This window comes from Heloderma suspectum, chromosome 1, assembly GCF_057233095.1.
Source record: "Heloderma suspectum isolate Gila_16-S chromosome 1, 16-S_ref, whole genome shotgun sequence".
Lineage (NCBI taxonomy): Eukaryota > Metazoa > Chordata > Lepidosauria > Squamata > Helodermatidae > Heloderma > Heloderma suspectum.
In genome coordinates this window covers 37399069-37421796 of record NC_139458.1, presented here as the reverse complement: position 1 = coordinate 37421796, position 22728 = coordinate 37399069, and the positions used below count along the sequence as shown (strand labels likewise).

Here is a 22728-nt window from a genome sequence, read left to right as displayed (position 1 = left end):
TCCTTGGTGCCCACCAAGACAACCTACTTCTCCCAATTTTATTTTCAAAATATTTTTATATTTTCTTACTGGCAGCTGAAATTGCTTCAAAGCAAAGTGGGAGCCTTTAGCTGCTGCCATCTTAACTCCCCATGAATGCCTCTAGGCAGGTTCCTTGTCCTTTGTGACTAGCCATGCCTACCCATGGCAGCCATGTTATGGTTGTTACCAGGACAGTTTCTCAAATTTCCAAATGTGCTCACAGGCCCAAAATGTTGCCTACCCGTGGAATAGTTACAACACTGTTGTTGAAACCCAAACATGTAAGTGAGAAACCCAAAGAACCCAAAGTATTTGAGTGAGAAAAAGTTGGGCCCAAATATTTATTAAAAATATTTTAACACACCCTTCACCCTAGGATATCAAGGTACAAGTGGCATAAAAAACAAAATAAACCACAATATAATACAATAAAACCATCAAAAATCAGTAAAAACAAAAAGCATGAAACGTAAGAGAAAACAAACATAAGCCTTCAAAACAGTGCAAAGGCAACATCGTTATTGTTACGGTTGTTGTTTCATTTAATTTTTAACCCACCTTTTAACAACCATGTAAAATCAGAATTCAAAACACAGTAACATGCAGCCTAAAATATCAATACAAAACAAAAACAGCCGCCCACCAGCAATTAAACAGCGTTACTACAAGAGGGGATATCACTGCACAAAACACTGACAATGATCTCAGAGGCAAAACTGTTTTAGTACACATTTTACAACACATCTTCATCTGAGGTATGGTAACGTTCACCTTAACATTTTGCAACATGATATATATAACTAAAGAGACCAACTTGGGATACTTTGACTGTCTCTGTGAGCTCAGAGAATCTGTGAATGGAATCTTGAGCTCCAAGAACTCTCAGCCCACATAGTACAAAACATTAACTAATTCATGGAATTCAGTGCCACAAAATAATAGGGAGGTTGGAAGCTGCCTTATACTGAGCCAGACCATTGGTCCATCTAGACTGACTGGCAATGGCTCTGCAGGATTTCACACAGAGGTCTTTTCCAGCCCTACCTGGAGGTGCTAGAGACTGAACCTGGGACCTTTTCCATTCAAAGTATCTGCCCTACCACTGAGCTCCAGACTTTATCCAAAATCTGTTAATGGGAACTACTTTAGATGCATTGAAAAGAGGATTCATCAAATTCATGGTTGAAGACAGGCCTATCAAAGGCTTTTAGTCATGACTGAATAGAATCTACATGTTCAGAGGCAGAATGCAACTGAGTAGCTTATGCTGGGGAGCAACAGCAGAGGAAGGTCTTTAAGCCCTGATTATGGGCTTCCCAAGAGTACCTAGCTAGCCATGGTGGGAAACAGGATGCTAGACCACCTAACGTAAGACAAGTCATGATGGATCAGACCAAGGGTCCATCTAGTCTAGCATTCTGTTCACACAATGGCCAAACAGCTGTCGACCAGGAACCCACAAGCAGGACACGAATGCAACAGCACCCTCCCGCCCATGTTCCCCAGCAACTGGTGTACATAGGCTCACTGCCTCTGGTTCTGGAGGTAACACATAGCCATCAGGACTAGTAGCCATTGATAGCCTTTTCCTCCATGAATTTGTCTAAACCCCTTTTAAAGCCATCCAAATTGGTGGCCATCACTACGTCTTGTGGTAATGAATTCCATAGTTTAACTATGTGCTGTATGAAGAAGTACTTCCTTTTATCTGTCTTGAATCTTCCAGCAATCGGCTTCATGGAATGACCCTGGGTTCTAGTATTCGATAGATAAGATCCAGCAGGGCTGTTCCTACACAGACACCTTCCCCAACCTGGTCCCTCCAACTGTGCTGGACTTTCACCATTCTCAGCCAGCATGGCCATTAGCCAATACATTTGGAGGGCACCAGGTTGGCTGCTATACAAGCTGCCATGGAAGGAATATGGCAGCTTGAACCTGGAACCTGTTTCCACTACAGACTCAAAAGTGCCATGTAAAGGTAGCTAAACATTTGCTTCCTTTGTATTTCAGAACATGACATGCATTCTTACAGCACTCACCTGGTAATCTCCTGCTGAAGCTGAGAGACGGAAGGTACATAAAATACCACACCAAAGAATACAGTTGGCTCCAATGCATATTTATCCAGTTGTTTTTTCAGAGGCTTGTCCAGGTCTATCCACCGGCGCTGGTTCTGCTTGTTGAAATACCAAAGGCTAAAATAGGTGATCTAAAAAGAGAAAAGGGAAAAGAAGGTGCAGTGGATATAAAAACAAGGCAAAGTTCAAAATGAGAAAGAAGCGCATACAATATGAAGCTATCCTAGCTTTCAGCATTCACAGATAATCAAGAGATCTAAGGAACCAAACAATTTAGAACTTACTAGGCCTCTGTGATTCATGTTATCATTTATTTTTGCAGCACCACCCAATGTGCACGGTCATCATGAGGAAAATTAGGGGCGTTTTTGTAAAAAATCTAAATCAAAAATCAAATAAGCAGACAAATGTCATTGAAAAAAAAAAATCCCTTTGGCACATGAACTGCCCCTTTTCCCCCTGGTGATCTCAAATAAATCCTCTTTCATAGAATCTTTGCCTGGGTTTGGAGCTGCAGCTCATCATGACTTATTTAACCCATAACAACCTGTGATGCCTACGGGTGCCAAATTGCAGATAAACCCCCTGCTCAGGGGTTGTTGTGTCATGGAAACCCATCAAGCGTGGGTTATGTGAGGATTAAACAACCCTCGCATAACCCTAAAACAGACCATGGGTAGTGCAAGAGTTGTTTAACTAGAATCCTGAGATCCACCAATCAGAGCCGTGTGCAAAAGACACACACTTAGAATTAAAGAATTCTGAGCGTTGTTTAACCCTCACATAACCCACGCTTGCCAGCTTTGCATGACATGACAACCCCCGAGCAGGGGTTGCATATTCAAAATGGCGGCTGCATGCACCACAGCAGGTTAGAGTTGGATGGGGCTTTGTAGGCGATCTAGTTCAACTCCCTGCTGGATGCAGAAATCCAGAGGTAGAGCATCCCCAAGAGATGCCTATCCAGCCTCTGGTTGAAGATCTCCAGCAAAGACAGCACACCACCCCTCTAGGTAATTGGTTCTATTGTCAATGGGTTTTTATCATAAGGAGGTTTCTCCTAGCATTCAACTAAAATCTATCCTCCTGTAACTTAGGGCCATTAGATCTAGTCTTGCCCTTTGGGGCAACAGAGAACATGTTTTTGCCCTCTATCTCTTAAAGCATTTTTCCCCAGCCTATTTGTATTTCTGGGTATACAATACAACAAGAGAAATACATTGAAACAGAATAAGGGCACAATCCCATGCAGGTAGGCGGCCGCCTCCAAACTCGGCAACAACCACCTATCCAATGAAGGGCAGGAGAAGTACAGAGGTGATCGTTCCCTCCACGCCTCTCCTGCCCTGCATTTGCGATTTCAGCTGTCTAGCCGAAGGAGGGCGGAGTAGGGGAGGAGGCTGCTGGATGACACATAGGATGTGTCATACCAGCATTTCCACCCTCCCCACCCTGAAACACCCCCCTGTTTTGGCCACTCTGCACTCCTCTGTTGAGTGTGGAGCACAAGGCTGTTCCGCGCTGCCTGTGAGGCAGCACGGAGGGGGGGCAGGTCGGTTCTCCAGGAACTGACCTCGGAGCGTGGGCTCCAAGGTCGGTTCCCGGAAAACCAGATATCCTACGGCCATCTAGCCGCTGACTAGCAGCCATAGGATTGCTCCCTAACGGTGACAAAACAGCGGATGAAATCCTTAAAACCAGACTAAGATTTGCACAGATTACAAATCCTTAAAAGCAGACCAAAATTTGCACAGATTAAAACAAGTGAGGGCAGACTTCAGACTTGCAGGAGCTGCTTTGATTTTTGCTAGAACCCCAAGATACACCAGAGACTTGTGCAAAAGACATACACTTAGAATTAAAGAATTCCGAACCCAGGTACTTCTTTAGAGTACCAGAACTGAATAGAGCTCACAGTCCTTCCACGCAAAAATCCAAGCTTTCTTCATTTCAGCCATCAAATTTAGGATGGGAAGGGAGTCATTTTGTTCTTGCTATTGTTAAATGAACCGGAGTCAGAAATCCTTGCCAATCTACTGCCAATCACCCAGAAATCTACCAACAGGTTCAGATGTACCTTCTGCCCACCCCTCAATTAAAATGCCTGGGTAAATAAAAATACTTTTTGTCTAGTTTTGAAAAAGTGCAGTGCTGATGCCAGGTGTAGCCCGCCTCCCAAAAGGGCCTGCAACAACCACTGCACCGTCAGGGCTGAGAAAACCCTCTCCCTTGTCGCTGGATGACATACCTCTGATAGAAGAGGAACATGGAGATGGTCATCAGCAGGGGCAGGTTAGCATGAGACTGAACAGTTATTTATTTACTATTATTAGTTATTACATTTGTATACCGCCCAACAGCCGAAGCTCTCTGGGCAGTTCACAACAATTAACACCATAAAATATGAAACAATAAAATACGTATATAAAAGTTTAAAAGCTTAAAAATATAACATAAAAATATAATAATGAAAGAGAATCTAGCAGCAGAATACAGTACCAGATAAAAACAAACTGAAAAACTAACATGCCTGGGAGAATAAAAAGGTCTTCACCTGGCACCAAAATGAGCACAACATAGGTGCTGGGTGAACCTCTCTGGGAAGCTCATTCCGCAACTGGGGTGCCACAGCAGAAAAGGCCCTCTTCCTAGTAGCCACCCACTTCACTTCCTTTGGCAGGCTGCTGAAGCTGATCTTAGGGTCCGGGCATGTGTATATTGAAGGAGACAATCCTTCAGGTAAAAGCCGTTTAGGGTTTTGAATGTCAATATCAGTACTTTGAATTGGGCCCAGAAATGGACACACAGCCAGTGCAGGGGAAAGAGCCCTGGCATAATATGGTCATATTGGCCAATCCCTGTTGATAGTCTCATTGCCCAGTTTTGGGGAAGCTAAAGTTTCCAGACCATTTTCAAAGGCAGCTCCACGTATAATGCATTGCAGTAATCCAAATCAGAGGTTATCAGAGCATGGATAATTGTAGCCAGGCTATCTCTGTCCAGATAGGGACATCGTTGGTATATAAGCCTAAGCTGATAAAAGGTACTCCATGCCACTAAGTCCACCTGAGCCTCGATGACAGTTCTGGATCCAAGAGCACCCTCAAACTACAAACGTGGTCCTTTAGCGGGAGTGCAACCCCCTCCAGAACAGGTTGAACATCACTTAGCTGGGCAGACAAACCATGCACTAACAGTACCTCCATCTTGTCTGGATTGAGTCTCAGTTTATTGGCCCTCATGCACTCCATTACTGCACTCAGGCACTGGTTCAGAACGCCCACTGCCTCATCTGAACTTGATGACAAGGAGAGATACAGCTGGGTGTCATCTGCATAGTGTTTTCAAGTATTTGTGTCACAAGCCATTTAGTTTTACAGATAAGAACCAGCATCTTGGATTGGGCTTGGTACCAACAGGCAGTGAGTGAATTTTCTTTAAAGTAAAGTGGGCCATACCAGTCATGATTCTGGCAGCTGGGTATCCTGTACTAGTTGAAGTTTCCGTGTGATAGCACTCTTCCTATATCTGAAAGAGGAACGCTGAGAACAGCAATTCAACATGCAGTGATGCAACAGGCAGCCTCTTCCAAGATTCAGTATTTCTGTTGCTTTCTCTGCGCTGGAAGTGATTAAATTATCTCAATGCAGCAGGGTGACCTGCCACCCATAAGAACATAAGAGGAGCTTTGCTGGATCGAGCAAAGGCCTATCTAGTCCAACATTTTGTTCCCACAGTGGCCACCCAGATACCTACAGGAAGCTTATAGGCAGGACACAAGCGCTATAGCACTCTCCTACTCATGTTCCCCAGAACTGGTATTGAGAAGCATACTGCTCCAATACTGGAGCTAATATATAGCCACCATGACTAATAACCATTGACAGCCTTCTCTTCTATGAATTTGTCTAATCCCCTCGTAAAGCTGTCCAAATTAGTGACCACAACTACATCTTGTGGTCTCCAATTCCACTGTTTAACAATAGACTATGTGAAGATGTAATTTCTTTTGTCTGTCCTGAATTTCCCACCGTTCATTGGATAATTCCAGATTCTAGTATTATGAGAGAAGGAGAAAAACCTCTCTCTATCCACTTTCTCCCCATGCATAATTTATACACCTCCCCGTTTCATCTTTTTTTTTTTTTAAGCTAAAAAGTCCCAGATGTTCTAACCTTTCCTCACAGGGGAGTTGCTCCAGTCCCATGATCATTTTGGTTGCCCTTTTCTGCAATGTTTCCAACTCTACACCCCCACCCCAGGAGCAGTTCATTTGAAGAAAGCCAGGCCAATGCAGTGAATCATACAGATATGCATTGTGCACTCTCCTCTGTTTCCAGGGATGTTCATTTACAGGATCCGTTTAACAAATTAATTCTCTTAAGAAACACTAGTTTGGGAGTTACTAGAGCTAGATCTTTGCTTGAGGTTAGGATAGTGCTTCTTACGCAGCTCCATTGTCACTGCAGGTGATCTCTGACTGCCCAGGTGCGAATACATTTAGCTGGCTCGACACTTGCACTAACAAATGTGGGCTACCACTAATCTCTCAGATTTATGCAATGATTTAAGATGATGACTGAGTCTGCTTGGTGCTTATATGATTGCTGCTGAATTATCATTGCCTCAGCATCAAAGAGAAGTCATCCCATAGTCATATCCAACAGATAAATAAAAACAAAACCAATTAAGGACCTGTGAGGAGAGAGTGCGGGGTGTTTGTTTCAAGCATTCACTAAAAATAAAGGAGTTCATTTAATCTGCAGCTCTGCTCCAAAGGAAGAGGGATTTGTCCAAAGCAGGGGTATGGGGGACACTGCAACTGCCCACTACTATAACTATGTGTGCTACCACTGTTAATGGGGCAGCCTTAACCTGGGGTACAGAGCTCAGCAATCTGGAAACCTCTCATGCTATCAGGAATACTGCGGTATACCCATGTTTCCCGTGTCCTTGATGGTCTCCCTGCTGCTACTACAGGACCAGGGCCAATCTACATGGGGCTTTTACTCTTGCATCCCCAAGACGATCATGTCAGATGACACATGGCCTTCACCGCAGCAGGCATGCTCTTTCAAGCTTTAAAAACCACATTATTGCAAACATGTTTTGCTACGGATTTCCCCATCATGGCGGCTTGAGCGCAGTTTGAGAGTCGTGTGACCTGAACTGCCTTCAGCGCTGATTGGTGGCAGGAAAAGTGGCATCATTAAAGGGCGGACCTGGCTTCACTGTGGTTTTTGAGTCTGTGTGACCTCAACTAGCAATACCACCTTCATGGCTGCAGCGCTGCAGGCTGCAGCGCTGATAGGAGGAAGGGAAAGCTGTATCGTATCCAGAGGACCAGACCTGCGCATGATCGTGCTTTGTTTTCCCCAAAATGAGCCTGCAGTTTGGGATGATTTCTGCTCTCTTGAAATCTCCACTTCTGCTCTGAAAACAACTTGCTAAACATGTCTACTCAGAAGTAATTCCCATTGACTTCTACTGCACTTACTCAACAGGGAACCAAGAGGGTGGGGAAGCCTATTGTTTTGAAGCTGTGCCTATCTGGAGGTGCAGAGCTTTTCAAAGGGGTTAATGAGTTGAAAAGGTGCTTTGTTTTCCCCCAAATGAGCCTGCAGTTTGGGGTGACTTCTGTTCTCTTGAAATCTCCACTTCTGCCCTGAAAACAGCCTGCTCAGAAATAATTCCCATTGACTTCCACTGAGGTTCCACCCCTTCGCTGCTACGGATGTGCAGAGGTATGGAGGTGAGAGGGGAAAAATAAAAAGAAGAGGGCTGGGGGGCTGCTGTATGCTCCTCCTTCCAGAGAAGGGCCTCTGTGGAGCCTGGGATGCTGTCGCAAGAGAGGGGTGCTGTGAAGGAGCCTCCATTGCACCGCCCACTTGTCCCCCAAGGCCTGGCTGCCCTTGCTGAGCACGTTGCTCAGGGCCTCCAGGAGAGAGGAAGGTGCAGATAGGTGTCGGCGCAGGCACACACATTCCTCTCCCTCGATCTGGGCATTGACTTACACTGCTGCACTTATCCCCCCTCCCCCATTAAAGTCACCACATTGCCTGTGGATGAGGTTTGTCCTTTTGAAATCTCCACTTCTGCACTGAAAACAGGAATTCCCATTGACGTCCACTGCACTTAAGATCAAGGAGCAAAGAGAGAAGGGGTAGGAAGACAATGGTATTAAACCCTGCTTTTCTGGAGGGGCACAAGAGTGAACATGTCCACACAAATGTAATTTCCGTTGACTTGCACTGCCCTTATTGAGCACAGCAGGGAGAGGAGGGAGGCATGGTGAAGCCTTCGCATAACTTTAAGAGGGCAAGAAAAGGGGCAGCGAAGGGGTGCTGGAAGGAGCCGCCATTCTCTTCGGGACCACTGGCTGCGTGGTGGTGGTGGTGTTTGGTGGGGTCCCCGTCCCAGGGATGGGCGGAGGTAGAGAAAGGGTGCAACTGCGAGTCAGGCTGCTGCACTGTGCGGGGGTGCGAACTGGCAGGAGAAAATGTCCTTGAGAGGAGGTAATGACTTTAAAAGGTGCTTTGTGTCTCCCCAAATGAGTGTTCAACAGGTTGCTTTGGGATGACTTTGAAATCTCCACTTCTGCCCTGAGAACAGCCCGCTAAACATGCCTACTTAGAAGTAACTCCCATTGATTTCCACTGCACATCCTCAGCAGGAAGAGGGGTGGAAGAGCCTATTTGAATCTGCCACGAGACTCCACCCACATATGCCCGACCTTAATGTCGTTTGCAGTCTGCCATGCAAAAGCCGTTTTGTTTTTTTTGTACACGCCGCTGTAATTGGCTGCATGTACCATGGGAGGAGTAAATCCAAACGGATGAAAATGCAGTTTTAAACAGAATCATGTTGGAAACCGTCTCTGTGTAGATGGAGCCCAGCTGCCCAGGGGACAGCTTCCTTGGTATCTTGTAGGCTGCATACTTACATCAGTGGTGTGGGAGGTGCAGTAACGCTGCTACTCAGGGCTGGTGTCACCCCTGCAAGAGGCCCACTGCCAAGATCCTCTTGGCCCTGCTGCTGCTTCTCCCAAGAGTGAGAAAACAGAGCAGCCTCCTTCACTTGCCTCAAGCTCTCCCTCTGGGTGGTGGTACCAAATGGCCCCAGAGGGAGAAAGTAGGCTAATGGGTAACAGGGACAGAAGTGAGGAGCAGGTGAACTCCCTCAAGGTGGGGGCCCACTGAGGACATCCTGCCCAAGGGCCTCCTGAAACCTGGTGCTAGCACTGCCACTCCCTCCTGTACTACCAGGGTAACATGAGACATCCCAGACGGCAACGGAGGAGCCCACACGGTAGCTCCACATCATTAACTTTGCAGCATGGGCTTCTCCTATTTATCCAGGACTTCTCATGTTAACCTGGCAATGTGGGATGGAGCAACATTGCTGCCACTCCCAAGCTGCTGAGATAATGCCTTAGTCTGCAAATCTAATTGAAAATAACCCATGTTATAAAAGCTGCTCCATTACATTAGGTCAGTTAACTGATAAGTTAATGCATACAACAAAAAGGTAGTATCCACTTTTCTATTTCAAAAGAAATTGGTTCCAACTCTCATTGAATCACAGATGAGCTAGGTGAAATGGCGCAGTTCTGGAAAAGAAACTATAATGGCAAACACATTCATCCCTTTTTACACTTGCCCTCTCCCTCCCCTTCCTTTGGTGTCTTCCCCTGCCCCAAATGTCTACATTTAGATTATAATCTTCTTGGGGCAAAAACTTGTATTTTGCTTGTTAGGTTTTATAATAATAATAACAACAACAACAATAGTAATAATAATAATAATACCTTATGACACTTTTATGCCAATACAGGACTGGTACAAGTTGGCCTTCTCTATAAAATAGACATAATCTAAAATGGACAATACAGTCTCATTTATCCCTTTGGCTTTATAGTGAGACAGAATTATAAAAGGGGACAGGCACCAAATTCAGATGACTAAAACGTTCTAGCGCTTCAGACATGGGAAAAGGAGTTCACAGTAGAATTAGGATAAAATACAACATCTCCAGTCTACACCAATGGCTGCAAGGGTGTATTTTAGTGAACTGACTAGCTAAAGCAATCTGCTATCCAACCCGAGAGAAACGACATGACATAACTCTTGAAATATGTTAAGCTTCTGAGATTAACACTATTGTAAGGTTTATTTATTTTAGAAACTTACTCATCATTCAACCTCTGGGCAGTAAATCAACCTTAGATAGAAAGGACCATAGATTTTCTACACAATTATGTTCCAACTAATTGCTCTCTTTGTTATGTGTCCAAGAAATAGCAAGGTTTTTTGGACATTTATGGAACATCTAAAAATAGGGTGTGGGGGGAGGGGGGGAGCTGGAAAGCCTCAGCCCTGAACTAACACAAAATATACATAGGGATGAAAAACCAATGTAGAAAAATGGAAGCGTTGGGCAAAAAGGATTCCCTCAAAACAATGTATAAATATTAACAGTATTTTGCAAAACAGCCAAGACTGAAGTGAGCCAGTATTCGAAATAAAAGTACATCTTAAAGTTATGAAGATTTGTCTAGTTAATGCACAATATACAGGACTTCACCAGCTGGTATACAATAATACTTCTCTCTAGTGCTAGCCAGCAATGGGCACAAACCAGAGCAAGCTAAGCTTTTCATAAATCCTACTGAAATAAAGTGATGCTTTCACATCCTACCCAAACCAAGAATGATCTGGGTATGGTGGAGTGACCAGGGCTGTGTGAACCCACACCATCTTGTAAGAACCACAGCCTCTAGTGTTGGTGGCATGGATGTACCAATGGATGTCCCAATTCACACGCCGTTTACCCCTCAAAGTAAAAGTGGGGGCATGTGAAATCAAGCCTTCCTTGCCTCCTCACCTTCCTCAACAGCATATAGTCCCTTGTGTTCCCAGACTCTGTGTGGAATTTTCCCCAAAAACATTTCTGGATCATAATAGCAGTTCAGTAAATGCCTTGCGGTAGCCAGTATCCCTTCCTTGTACTGACTCTTTCTTCAGTCGTTACTTCCTTCTGCACTTGGCTTCTCCCTGCCCGTCCATGACTTCCTCCTTCCTAAGCTGCACTGTGTTCCTCCATTGCTTATACATCCCTGTTGACTTTACATCTATGGCATCCAGACCTCCTTTCAGCACTTTTCTGCCAGTCCTGCCTTCATCTCCATACTTCCTCACAACTGCTTTGAGCTATGACGTAATCAGCCAATAGCTTGGGCAGGGATACACAGACTATCAGGATAATAGCCACCCTGTGTTTACCTTCCTAAGCATGTTCCTGATAGCATCATGCCTCCACACAATGTGGGAGTACAATGCCACAGCAATGACAGTACTTCATCTCTCTGTGGCCCTTTCACAGTGATAGTGATAAAATGTAGGTCTCAGCCAAATATCAAGGAATGTTATTTGTAGGCAGGCTATAGGACACAAGTAACATTAAACAGGTAACAACTTCCTGTCTATCTCAAATATTATTATGTCACATGGAGCGGGGGTTGGCTGCTTCTCTGGTAGTGGTATAAAAATCATTTGGGTAGTTCCACCTGGCCCCGAAAACTGAAATTTAGTACACACATAGTACAAGAGGCTTTGGTTACTAGCAAACTTCAAAACTAGATTTCTTTCAAAAGGAAACTCTCCCTTGAAATTGGGGACATGAAATGCTCCTCAATATGGTTAAGATACTTTCACACTACCTAGACAGTTAAAACCTCATAACAGATTACTTCATAATAGTAATCCAAATTACCAGCTGCTGGGGGCTGACTGACTGACTCAAGCAGCCTTGGATAGAGTGGGAGGATTAGCAGTGGCAGCCAAGAAAGAAACCCTTCAACATTTACCAGGATATTTCAATTGAGTCGACGAGGCATGTGATTATCTCTCAATAAGAGATACCATGGGATAGAACATTAGACTGTGAAATTTTGTTTCATGCACACATATACAGAGATTTTCAGTGACAGCCAGGAGTGTGCATCTATGCTTGTAGAATGAAATAACTTTTACCAGGAGCTCAAAAGTGCTCGGACTGATTGACCAGCTTGCTCACTTAAGAGTATCAAAATTCCTAAACAAGCTGGAACGTGGTACACCCATAGTCCAAGATAAGTGTTTGCTAGAAATATCTGTACCCAGGGTATTTTTATGTTTAACACTCAGAACTGCATAACAGATACCAGCATAGAGCAAGCCCCATAGAAATGGCACGTTAGCCTCAGCAAGTTCTATTCCCCCTTCACAGACTTGAACTATCCTTGGAGTCACAAAGAAGCATTCACTGTGGCAGCCTGGAACACAAATCTGAAAACAGGAAACTCTACACGTGCAACAGAATGGAGGGGTGGGGTAATGTTCTCTTCACTTACTTTACCAATTCATAATTTGAGGAAGAGGGGATTTTAATTGGCAGCTAGAAACCTATCTACATTTGCATAGCACAAGCTATGTTGTTATTTATTTTCATATCTATTGGACCCAATAGCCGAAGCTGTCTGGACAGTTCACGACAGTTCACAAAAACTACAATCCACAACATTATACAAATATTACATAACATTACAATAAAACACAGTCTAAAAATTTTAACATACAAAATTAAAATAATTTAAACAGCAAAAAACAATTTCAATAAACAATTTCAATAACAGACCTGTTCAAGAGAGCTGACATAAATCCCCCATCATATGCCATTAAATGCCTAGGAGTAGAGGGCAGTCTTAATCTGGTGCCAAAAATGATAGTGTTGGCACCAGGCGGGCCTCAATGGGGAGCTTGTTCCAAGTCAGGGGGCCAGATGCCAGGGATGAATCCAAGCCGTTTGAGATGTTTGACAGCTTTGAATCACAGTTGGAATAGCTAGATCAGAGCCAGAGGGAGGGACCTTCCCTAGAGACCCAAGACACTGGGAGAGATTCCTCCAAAGGCCTTGACAAACAGATGGCCCAGGCTGACTTGCTGCCCACTCCTTCCATCATGAGAACTTAAGTTTCCAAGGAAGAGGGGTGTGACTTGAGAGACACTAGGGCACAAAGCAAGGTGGGAAAAGTTAGGGGCAGGGCTCAGACACTCCGCCAGAATAGCCACTCTTGGAAGCCAACGTAGGAGGGATCCACCCTAAGGAAGGGGCATCACTGCAAAGCAAGTCTGGCCATGAGGTTCATGGGCAAACTGTCAGCAACTTCACTACCCTCCAGTTCATCTCCTGTGATTAGAGATCGCAGATTAGTTGTTTAGGGCCTGTGACAGTCTGAGAGGTTCCTTGAATCTGCATTTGTAGAAAGGCTAGCCTTTAGCAAAATAAAGTAGTATTATTTATTAAATTTATTTATTAAATTTATTAATCGCCCATCTGGCTGGTCACCCAGTCCCTCTTTAGTCTGGGTGTATTAGATATTAGTCTGAAGCTTTGTCTCTTTGTGGTGTTGATTGTGAAGGGGAAGGACAATCCAATCCCAACACCAGCACCGAAAAGGCCCTCTCCCTTGTTGCCACTTTCCGAGTCTCCCTCAGAGGAGGCACTCGGATTGATCATAGTATCTGGGTAGGTTCATTTGGGAGAGGCGTTCCGTCAGGTATTGTGGTCCCGAGATGTGTAAGGCTGTATAGGTTAAAATCAGCACCTTGAATCAGACTTGGAAACATGTATGTAGTCAATGCAAGCTGACCAGAATTGGTCTTATATGCTCAAACCTTCTGGTTCAAGTTATTAATCTGGCTGCCACATTTTGCACAAGCTGCAGCTTCTGAACAGCCTTCAAGGGCATAGAGTGCATTGCAGTAATCTAACTTGCAGATTACCAGAGTATAGTTACTGAAACCAGGTTATCCCTGTCCAGATAGGGGCATAGCTGGGCCACCAGCCAAACCTAGTAGAAGGTACTCCGTACCACTGAGGCTACCTGAACCTCAAGTGACAGCAATGACTCCAGGCGAACACCAAGCTACGAACCTGTTCCTTCAAGGGGAGTGTAACCCCATCCAGAACAGGTTGAGCACCCTCCATCCGGTCAGAAGAACCACCCACCAACAGCATGTCAGTCTTGTCTGCATTGAGGTTCAATTTATTAGCCCTCATCCAGTCCACTGTCGCAGCCAGGCACTGATTTAGCACATGCACAGCCTCATCTGATGAGGATGAAAAGGACAAACAGCATACTGATGACAGTGCACTCCAAAACTCCAGAGGACCCCACTCAGCCGTTTCATGTAGATGTGCAACAGCATGAGGGACAAAACCAAGCCATGCAGGAGAATTCACAGGGCCTAAAGTTGTTAAGATCTTCTGGGCCCAAAGAGGATTTCTTCAGAAGTAGTCTCACTGCCGCCTCTTTCAGACAGTGCAGGACCACTTCCTCTCACAAGGAGGTATTAATCACCTCCCTGGCCCAGCCAACTGTTCCCTCCCTGCTGGTCTTTATAAGCTAAGAGGGGCAAGGATCCATTACAGAAGTGGTTGCACAGACCTGTCCAAGCACCTTGCCAGCAGTATTTTCAGTGAGGGTAAGTGGTTGTGCCCACCTCAGCTGTACTATTACCAATTAGAACATTTTCCCCATATTGTATTATTTATTTATTTTAGACTTGCTGCCTAACGGATTCTAGGGTAATGTACAAACACCTCGTCTTAATGGATTCCAGGGCAGTATACAATAAAAAATACATATAATCATTCTTCATAAAACTGGAAGGCAACAAAACCATAAAACTGCATAGAGAGGCATTAAAACGAGTTTAAAATGCCTGAATAAATACGCATGTCTTGACCTGGTACCAAAAAGATTGCACTGTTGCCTGTTAAACTTTCTTAGGGAGGGTATTCCCAAATCAGGGTGCCACCACAGAAAAGGCCCACTCCTCTGTACCAACATAACATACTTCACCAACTGATGGTACTTGGGGAAGGCCCCCATCTGGGTAGGGTGGTATGGGAGAAGGTGCTCATTCAGATATGGTGTAAACAAAGGGTTAACTTCCTGTTGTGGAAGAGGTCTCAAAGGCTGTTTGGGGTGGGGGTTCCATTAAAGATAGCTACCTGTAGATTGTGCTTGGTCTGTGATCCAATTCTTATATACAAGGAACAGCTTAAAATATTTAATGACAAAGATTTTATTTTGTTCCCCATCGAGTTACACTTTTGTGCACTACTGTTTCTGGATGGAATTTCCTGTCGTTTCCGGTGGGGAAATGATGCCCGGGAAGAAGGAGAAAGCAGAAAAGCTTCAATAGTACAAAATGGTACCAAGTTGTCCCTTCTGTTTTGAAAGGTCCTTATTGCCGTAGTTAATCTAGCACAATACCTGTGCTAGATACCTGTTCGGGAAATCTGCCTATGGAGCAAGAAGGGGCCATATTTAAAGAGGAAAAAGCAGGGGGGAATATACTGCAAGTTATGGAGCATTTGGGGAAAGTGAGTGCCTTCAGCCCAAGCCAGGAGTATTGGAACAGTTGTAGTGAATGGCAAAATTACTGCTTCTAATCCAACTCTGTGAGTGATGATGAACAGAAGTTCTCCATCTTATTGGGAGTCCGTGGCTGTGCAACCTGTGGGCTGACGAAAGTTATATTATGCTGAAATTAATGATCCAACAGTAAATTATTATGGCCCAAAGATCTCTGTAATTGTAAAACAGCTTAAATGTAAACTGTGTGCATGAACACAGCATGATGACACGGTTATCTCTGTAGCAACACATAAGCACCTTTCATACATCTGCCTATGCTTTTAGGATCATGCTAGAAGACATGATACATGTTCATCTATAGATACAGTGCACGGGAGCTATGAAACACCGTCTCTTATTCATAAGTGGATTTTATCTTAAAACAGTTTTGGAAATGGCCGTTACAATAAAATCTACATGCCAAGGGGCAAAAGACCTCCAACTAGGCTTCCCAGGCAAAGCAATCCTCAGAACAGAGGACATACCAAGTCCAGAAAGGAAGTAAGATCAACCACACCTGTTCAAGATTATGGTCAACCACACCTGTACAAAATCCTAGCTGGGTTAAAGGCAGTTCCCCATAACTCCAACATCAATGAAAGAGCTATTATCTCTTCATGCGTACCAGGCACCCTAAACACCATCCCCATAGTAAAAGAAGCAGTTAGCAAGGGCCTAGAGTTGCTCTGCAGAACTTTTATTCCACTTGATTTTATTTGTAGTCAAATTACTGAAAGCAGCCTTAAACTGGTTACAAGACTAGATTCAAGAAAGGCAGCAGGGAGAGGTACAGGGACAAAAGGAACAACAAAAACAGAAAGGAAGAATGACAGAACAAAGCTGGGAGCTACACTGCAGAGAGCCCCAGAGAGTCAACAGTTCTGGCAGATATATGGCTGGTTGCTCCACCTGACTATGCCATTCAAACGGTGGTACTTTCACCAGACCTGTCCAAAGAAAGGCTGACAGCAGGCCAGTTCTTGGAAGCCCACCAGGATGATAAGAGGAGGTTAAGACGATGGGTAGAGGGAGCTGCTAGGTCCCTGGCTGTTGCTGGTTCAGTAAGTCTGACCTAGGCTTTTTAGGCACTGAGCACACTATGTGCTGTGGAGCTTCTCCCCCATCCTCCAGTGGAGAGGAAGGAAGTTTAAAGTGGATGGACCGGAAGTGGGTCCCACCCCCTTGGTCAATATTAATTAAGGTCGCTGCCTCCTGCGAGTTGGTCCCAAGGCAGCAGGCATAGAAATTAGGGAAAGACCGGCATCCCAAAGGGCTCCCAACAGGATTGGAGCTGTCAGCACTCCTTATTCAAGGAAAGAGTTGGGCTGGGGGTTTGCAGCTGATGCGAGCTTACAGGTAGCCTCTTTACAAACCCAGGTAGCCTCTTTACAAACCTGATGGCAGACATTACCCAGTACACCACACAAAAGAAAAACTTGGGAGCAAAGAGATCAGTTGGGAAGCACCAGAAAATAGCTGCCCTGGTGGAAGGGATTCCGTAATACCCAGATTTTGCTCATGATCCTATGCATTCCACCAGTAGCAGCTTCTTATGAACAGAACTGGAGCCTTTCAGCTCAGTCAAGGCAAAAAAGAGGAATAGATCAAAAAAAGAGGGGGGATGCACTACTAAGCTTGTTACTATTTCTCAAAATCTCTTGCTTCTGGAGAATCAGTCACAAGCACAGTTACTGAAGAAGATGAAGGGTGACAACCAGTGCTGTAGTGAAGGCAGGGCTTTCAGGGACGCAGCCTTGGCACTGTTTCATTAGAGGGGACTCTGATGTCATCTGCCACGCCCCCTCAGAATTCCCTGTTCCCTCTGAGCTTAGCTGCGATCCTCACTGTAGCTGTGTGGGGAATGCATTTTCCAAGCAACAATATATTGTTCCATGTTGGAATGCAAAGTATTTAGGATGACTTGGTCTGGAATGGGCAATTAAGACCTATTCACTTTACCAAAGATGTGCTCCTCGTGGAGATTAAAACTCCTACAACTGGTTTGTTGATATGGATCAACACAGCTGCCTGGAATTTTTGGACTGCCCTTGGAGACTGTCACAATGAGCTCCTGCATTTCCCAATTTACCACTACACCACTGTGTGTGTGTGTGTGTGTGTGTGTGTGTGTGTGTGGTTCAATCCAGCTGGGTGTGTGAACATTTCTGTTGGAGGGGAAGGGGGGAGATATAATGAAGGAGCTTAGGGAAGGCTAATGGCTAATGTTGGGGCACTAAGGGAGTGTGCAAGGGGGCTATTTAAATAAGAAGGGATCTGTCCATGAGGGCTGAATTGAGAGGGTGAAGCTTCCATAGAATATCATATTTTGAAAACCTAAAATGTTTCTGTTTGAGCAAGCAAGTGAAAACGATTTTAACACCCCTGCATTTTTTCTCAGACGTCCAGTTGAAATATCACTGCCTTACTCTCAGCTGCACTGTTTTTGGATCCCAGTTGAAGGCTGTATATCTTACAAGGTTGTATAATCTTAGAAGGGGGCATGGCCGTGACTGACACAAAGGGCCCCTGCACTTCTGAATTTGCTACTACAATACTGGTGACAACTTGCCCTTGGCTATAGACCCATTGGTAAAACCATCCTTCAGCACAGGAGTGGGAAGCTGCAGGAGATCCAAGGACCATTTTCACCCCCTGTGGGCCGCACTGGAAAGAAAAAAAAAACTTTTTGAATAGCTGTTTTGCCACCAAAATTTGGCAGCAAACCACTCCATGTTGCTCAGCAGTACTAACAGGGTTAAATTTGGTTTGTTTGCAGGCTAAATTTAACCCTTTCAATGCTCTGTAACAGCTACAGTGTCTTAAAATAGACAAATATAGCTTGCAAACAAGCGTAACTTGTCAGTTTTAGCACTTCGTACCTGCTACGGAGCACCATTGTGTTTGTATTTTTTTTTTAACATTTGGAGTGCAGCAGGGGGGCGGGGGGCAGCAGGGGGGGGGCACATGGCCCCCAGGCCACGTGTTGTCCACCTCTGCTTTAGCGAAAGAGAATGCAGTTCAAACAGTTCGGACTCAGATTTGCCTCAAGCTGAAATAGAAGTAACAAGTAGAGCAAGTGATTCCACAGAAGGACAGTAAAACTGGAGGTTTCCCAACGACATCAATGGAAAAAAGTAAAATTATGTTGGAGCACAGCAATAGACAACCATGGCATATCAAGTACATTTCTTTGGACATGCTAAAATTAGTAGATTGGATCCAGACCGCACAGCCTTTGGAGATCAGGTAGGTGGCAACCAGGGTTGGGTCCTTCCAGATAGTGGGTAGAATCCAATGTTAGTCCTACTTACAGTAGGTCCATTGAAGTGAATGAGCCTTCAGTTAGCAAAAACTAACTTAAGTCCCATTCATTTCAACAGGTCTACTCTACATAGTGCTAACACTGGACACTACCCAGTGACATCCCGCCTGTGGAATTCTCTCCCTAGTGACATTCATCTGGCTCCTTTTTTTGTCAACAAATCAATGCAGTTTTATTTGCCAGACCTTTCAGTGAATAAGCATACAGACTATTCTGCTGATTTATTGCTGTTTTCATTTGTATCATTTTTAGTCTGTTGTTTTAGGATTTTATTATAGTTCTATCCTTTGCTGTAAGCCTACTGAGATAAAAAAGCAGGATAAACGTATTTTAAATAAAATAAAAATAATGAACAGCTCATCCATCTCTGTTCATTAAGGATGCAGTCATCTGCTATGTTTGCAACAGAATTAATGATGACTACTACCTAAGAAACATCAGGGTTTCATTACAGCACTCTCACATTACATTTTTGGCAACATTAATTCCATATTGCTTACAAGTTAATCATTAAGTGGATAAAAGTCACTAAATTTTGGAATACATCTTTCAAAGGACCTCAGTTTTATGTCTATGCTTTGCTGTCAAACTCTTCATAGGAGGTGAAGTGTAGCACTTAATGGCCTACTTTGCACATAACAATAACCATGGTTTATTTAACCGATGATTCATTGTCTTACCCAGGGTCTGACTGGCAGATAATGTTTGTTTCCCTCTTCTTTCGCCTGCTCCCTCCCTGTATCCCAAATGCCCTTGTGGCCTTGTAGTATCACCATGAAGAGCAGCTGCGGTTTCTTTTACCACTCTTGCCTGCCACGTCTGTAGCTTGGCGAAACAACAACCCATGAACAACCCACAGTTCTGGGTTCACATATAATGACAACCCATGGTTTAAACAACCCAGACTTCACAGCCCAACAACAAACCATGGGTTCTCTTTCTAGATTCTTTGTAGTTAGCAAACCATGGTTTGATAGCGCAGCCACATTCACACATCATTACAACCCAAAATTCATCAACCCATGCCATGGGTTAGCGTTATGTGTGAACCAGGCCACTGACTCATTTCACAATTAAATTTTGCTCCGTACTTCCAGTTCTGAATATGGTGGCTATAACCATATTACACAGCCCACTTCTGGTAGGTGACATAATATTAGCCAAGCCTCATTCTTGGTTTCTCGATTACTCTTTGCTCTATAAGCCAGAGCGATCAATTATATAAGGGAATAGAGTCTGTGGAAAGAAAAGACTCTCCAGTGGTGGTGACCTGCAAAGTCTGTGCAATGTTTGTTTTCTTGCCTGAGATCAACATGGCCTACACCTGCAACAAGTACAAGTTGATCACACTGCTGGAAGAAAAAGTAAGAGGACTGAAGAGGCAAGTTTCGACCCTCCAGGGAATAAGAGAACACGAAGAGTTCTTGGACAGAATGGTGGAACTACAGCAGCAAGTGAAGAAGCTAGAAGAGCAACAGCAAGCTGAGGCAGAAGAGGAAAATGTTGAGGTGAGGAAAAATGCAGTAGAGGATACTCCTTGGGAAAGGGTGACAGTTAGGAGCAGAAGAACTAGAAGCCACTCTACACCAGTGGAAGCATTGGGACTATGGAACCGTTTCCAGGCACTTGAAGATGAGACTGGAATACAGCCTGCAGAGGAAGAATTACAGGGGACCCCACATGAGAGTGAGCAAGAGGCTGAAGGTCAGTCAAGCAGAGGCAATGAAACCAAGGTCTACAACAACAACAACAACAACAACAACAACAAGAGTAGTAGTGGGAGACTCCTTGCTGCGTGGGTTCGAAACCCAAGTATGTCGTGAAGACCCATGGACTCGCCAGGTATGCTGTCTCCCGGAAGGATGGATTAGAGACGTGACTGAAGGGTTGCCTACGCTCATACAGCCCACTGACAGGTATCCCTTTTTTCTCATCCATGTGGGAACAAATGATAACGCCAAGCAGAGCTACGAAGAGATCATATCAGACTTTGAAGCTTTGGGGAGGAAACTCAAGAATGTTGGGGCCCAGATAGTTTTCTCATCCATACTTCCAGTAGTTAGAAGAGGGATAGAAAGGAAAAGAAAAATACTCCGGGTGAATGACTGGCTACGAAGGTGGTGCCGACGAGAGAGATTTGGATTCTGGGACCACGGGCTATACTTCCTGGAAGATGAGCTGTTGGCAAGGGACAGGTTGCACCTCACAAAGGCTGGGAAAAATGTGTTTGGCCACAGCATGAAGAACTTCTTCAGGAGGGCTTTAAACTGAATCCTACGGGGGAGGGAGACGTAAAGTTGGGGGTAACAATGGATGTAGGCTCATGTGTCACAAAGGAGAGAACAGCTCTAATAGTGCCCAATAATAGTCTTCAGAAACATGTAGGAAGAAAGCCAGACCATGAAGCACATGGTCTTCGATGTCTATATACTAATGCCCAGAGTATGGGAAAAAAACAGAACAAACTTGAACTCTTAATACAGGAGGGAAATTATGACTTGATAGGTGTAACTGAAACTTGGTGGGATGACTCCCGTGACTGGGATATAGCAATTGAAGGATATAACTTGTTCAAAAAGAACAGGAGGAACAGAACATGGAGTTGCACTATATGTTAAAAGTACATATCTCTGCACAGAAATACAGGAAGATGAGCTTGGTAGCCCCATTGAGAGCATCTGGATTAAAATAAATGCAGCAAAGAATAAAAGGAACCTGGTGGTCAGAGTCTACTACCGGCCACCTAATCAAGGAGAAGACGAGGATGAAACTTTTGAAAAGCAGATTGCCAAGGTTTCAAGGAAGCATGATGTAGCAGTAATGGGGGACTTCAATTTCCCCGATATTTGTTGGGAGACAAATTCTGCAAAACATGGCCCCTCCAATAGATTCCTGACTTGTGTTGCTGATAATTTCCTCCTACAAAAGTAGAGGAAGGAACTAGGGGATTGGCTATCCTTGACTTGATCCTAACCAACAGAGATGACTTAGTGGATAAAGTAGCGCTTACAGGAACTCTGGGGGAAAGTGACCATGTTATACTTGAGTTCTTGGTTCTAAAGGAAGCAAAAGCGAAGTGTAGCCAAATGCATACCCTGGACTTTAGGAAAGCTGATTTTAATGAACTCGGAACAATGATAAGTAAGGTCCCATGGCAAGCGACTCTGATGAGAAAAGGAGTACAAGATGGGTGGGAGCTTTTAAAAAAGGAAATTCTAAAGGCACAATTACAAACAGTTCCAACAAGAAGAAAAGGTGGAAGACAACAGAAGAAGCCAATGTGGCTTCACATAAAGCTTAGGGATGACCTGAAAACAAAAAAGGACACATACAGGAAGTAGAAGGAAGGCCAAGCTACAAAGGAAGAGTACAGGCAGGCAGTACAGAATTTCAGGGATGGCATCAGGTAGGCTAAAGCTGAGAATGAGCTGAGGTTAGCGAGAGATGCTAAAAGCAACAAAAAGGCTTTCTTCAGCTACGTGCATACTAAAAGACAGAGGACAGAAATGGTGATTCAACTATTAAATAAGGATAGCAAAATGATAACAGATGACAAAGAAAAGGCAGAAGTGCTCATTTCCTACTTTGGCTCAGTCTTCTCCTGAAAGAGGGTCTATGACCCCCCTGGCAAAGGCGAAGTACAGGCTGAAGGGGCAGGATTGCAGCTTGAGATCGATAGGCATACGGTCAAGGAACACCTAATTACTTGGAATGAGTTCAAATCTCCAGGGCCAGATGAACTGCATCCTAGAGTCATAAAGGAACTGGCAGAAGAGCTCTCAGAACCACTGTATGTTATCTTTGAGAAATCATGGAGGATGGGCCAAGTGCCAGATGAT

At 44.4% G+C, this 22728-nt stretch overlaps 1 protein-coding gene across 1 annotated transcript in view; it reads right to left on the bottom strand.

Moving 5' to 3' along the window:
* Positions 1 to 22728, bottom strand: part of PTPN21 (protein tyrosine phosphatase non-receptor type 21) — a 97564-nt gene that overhangs the window by 60508 nt on the left and 14328 nt on the right. The window contains exon 3 of the mRNA XM_084841170.1: positions 2064 to 2233. Within this exon, the coding sequence (XP_084697296.1) occupies positions 2064 to 2233 (170 nt within the window). The remainder of the gene's footprint in view (positions 1 to 2063; positions 2234 to 22728) is intronic.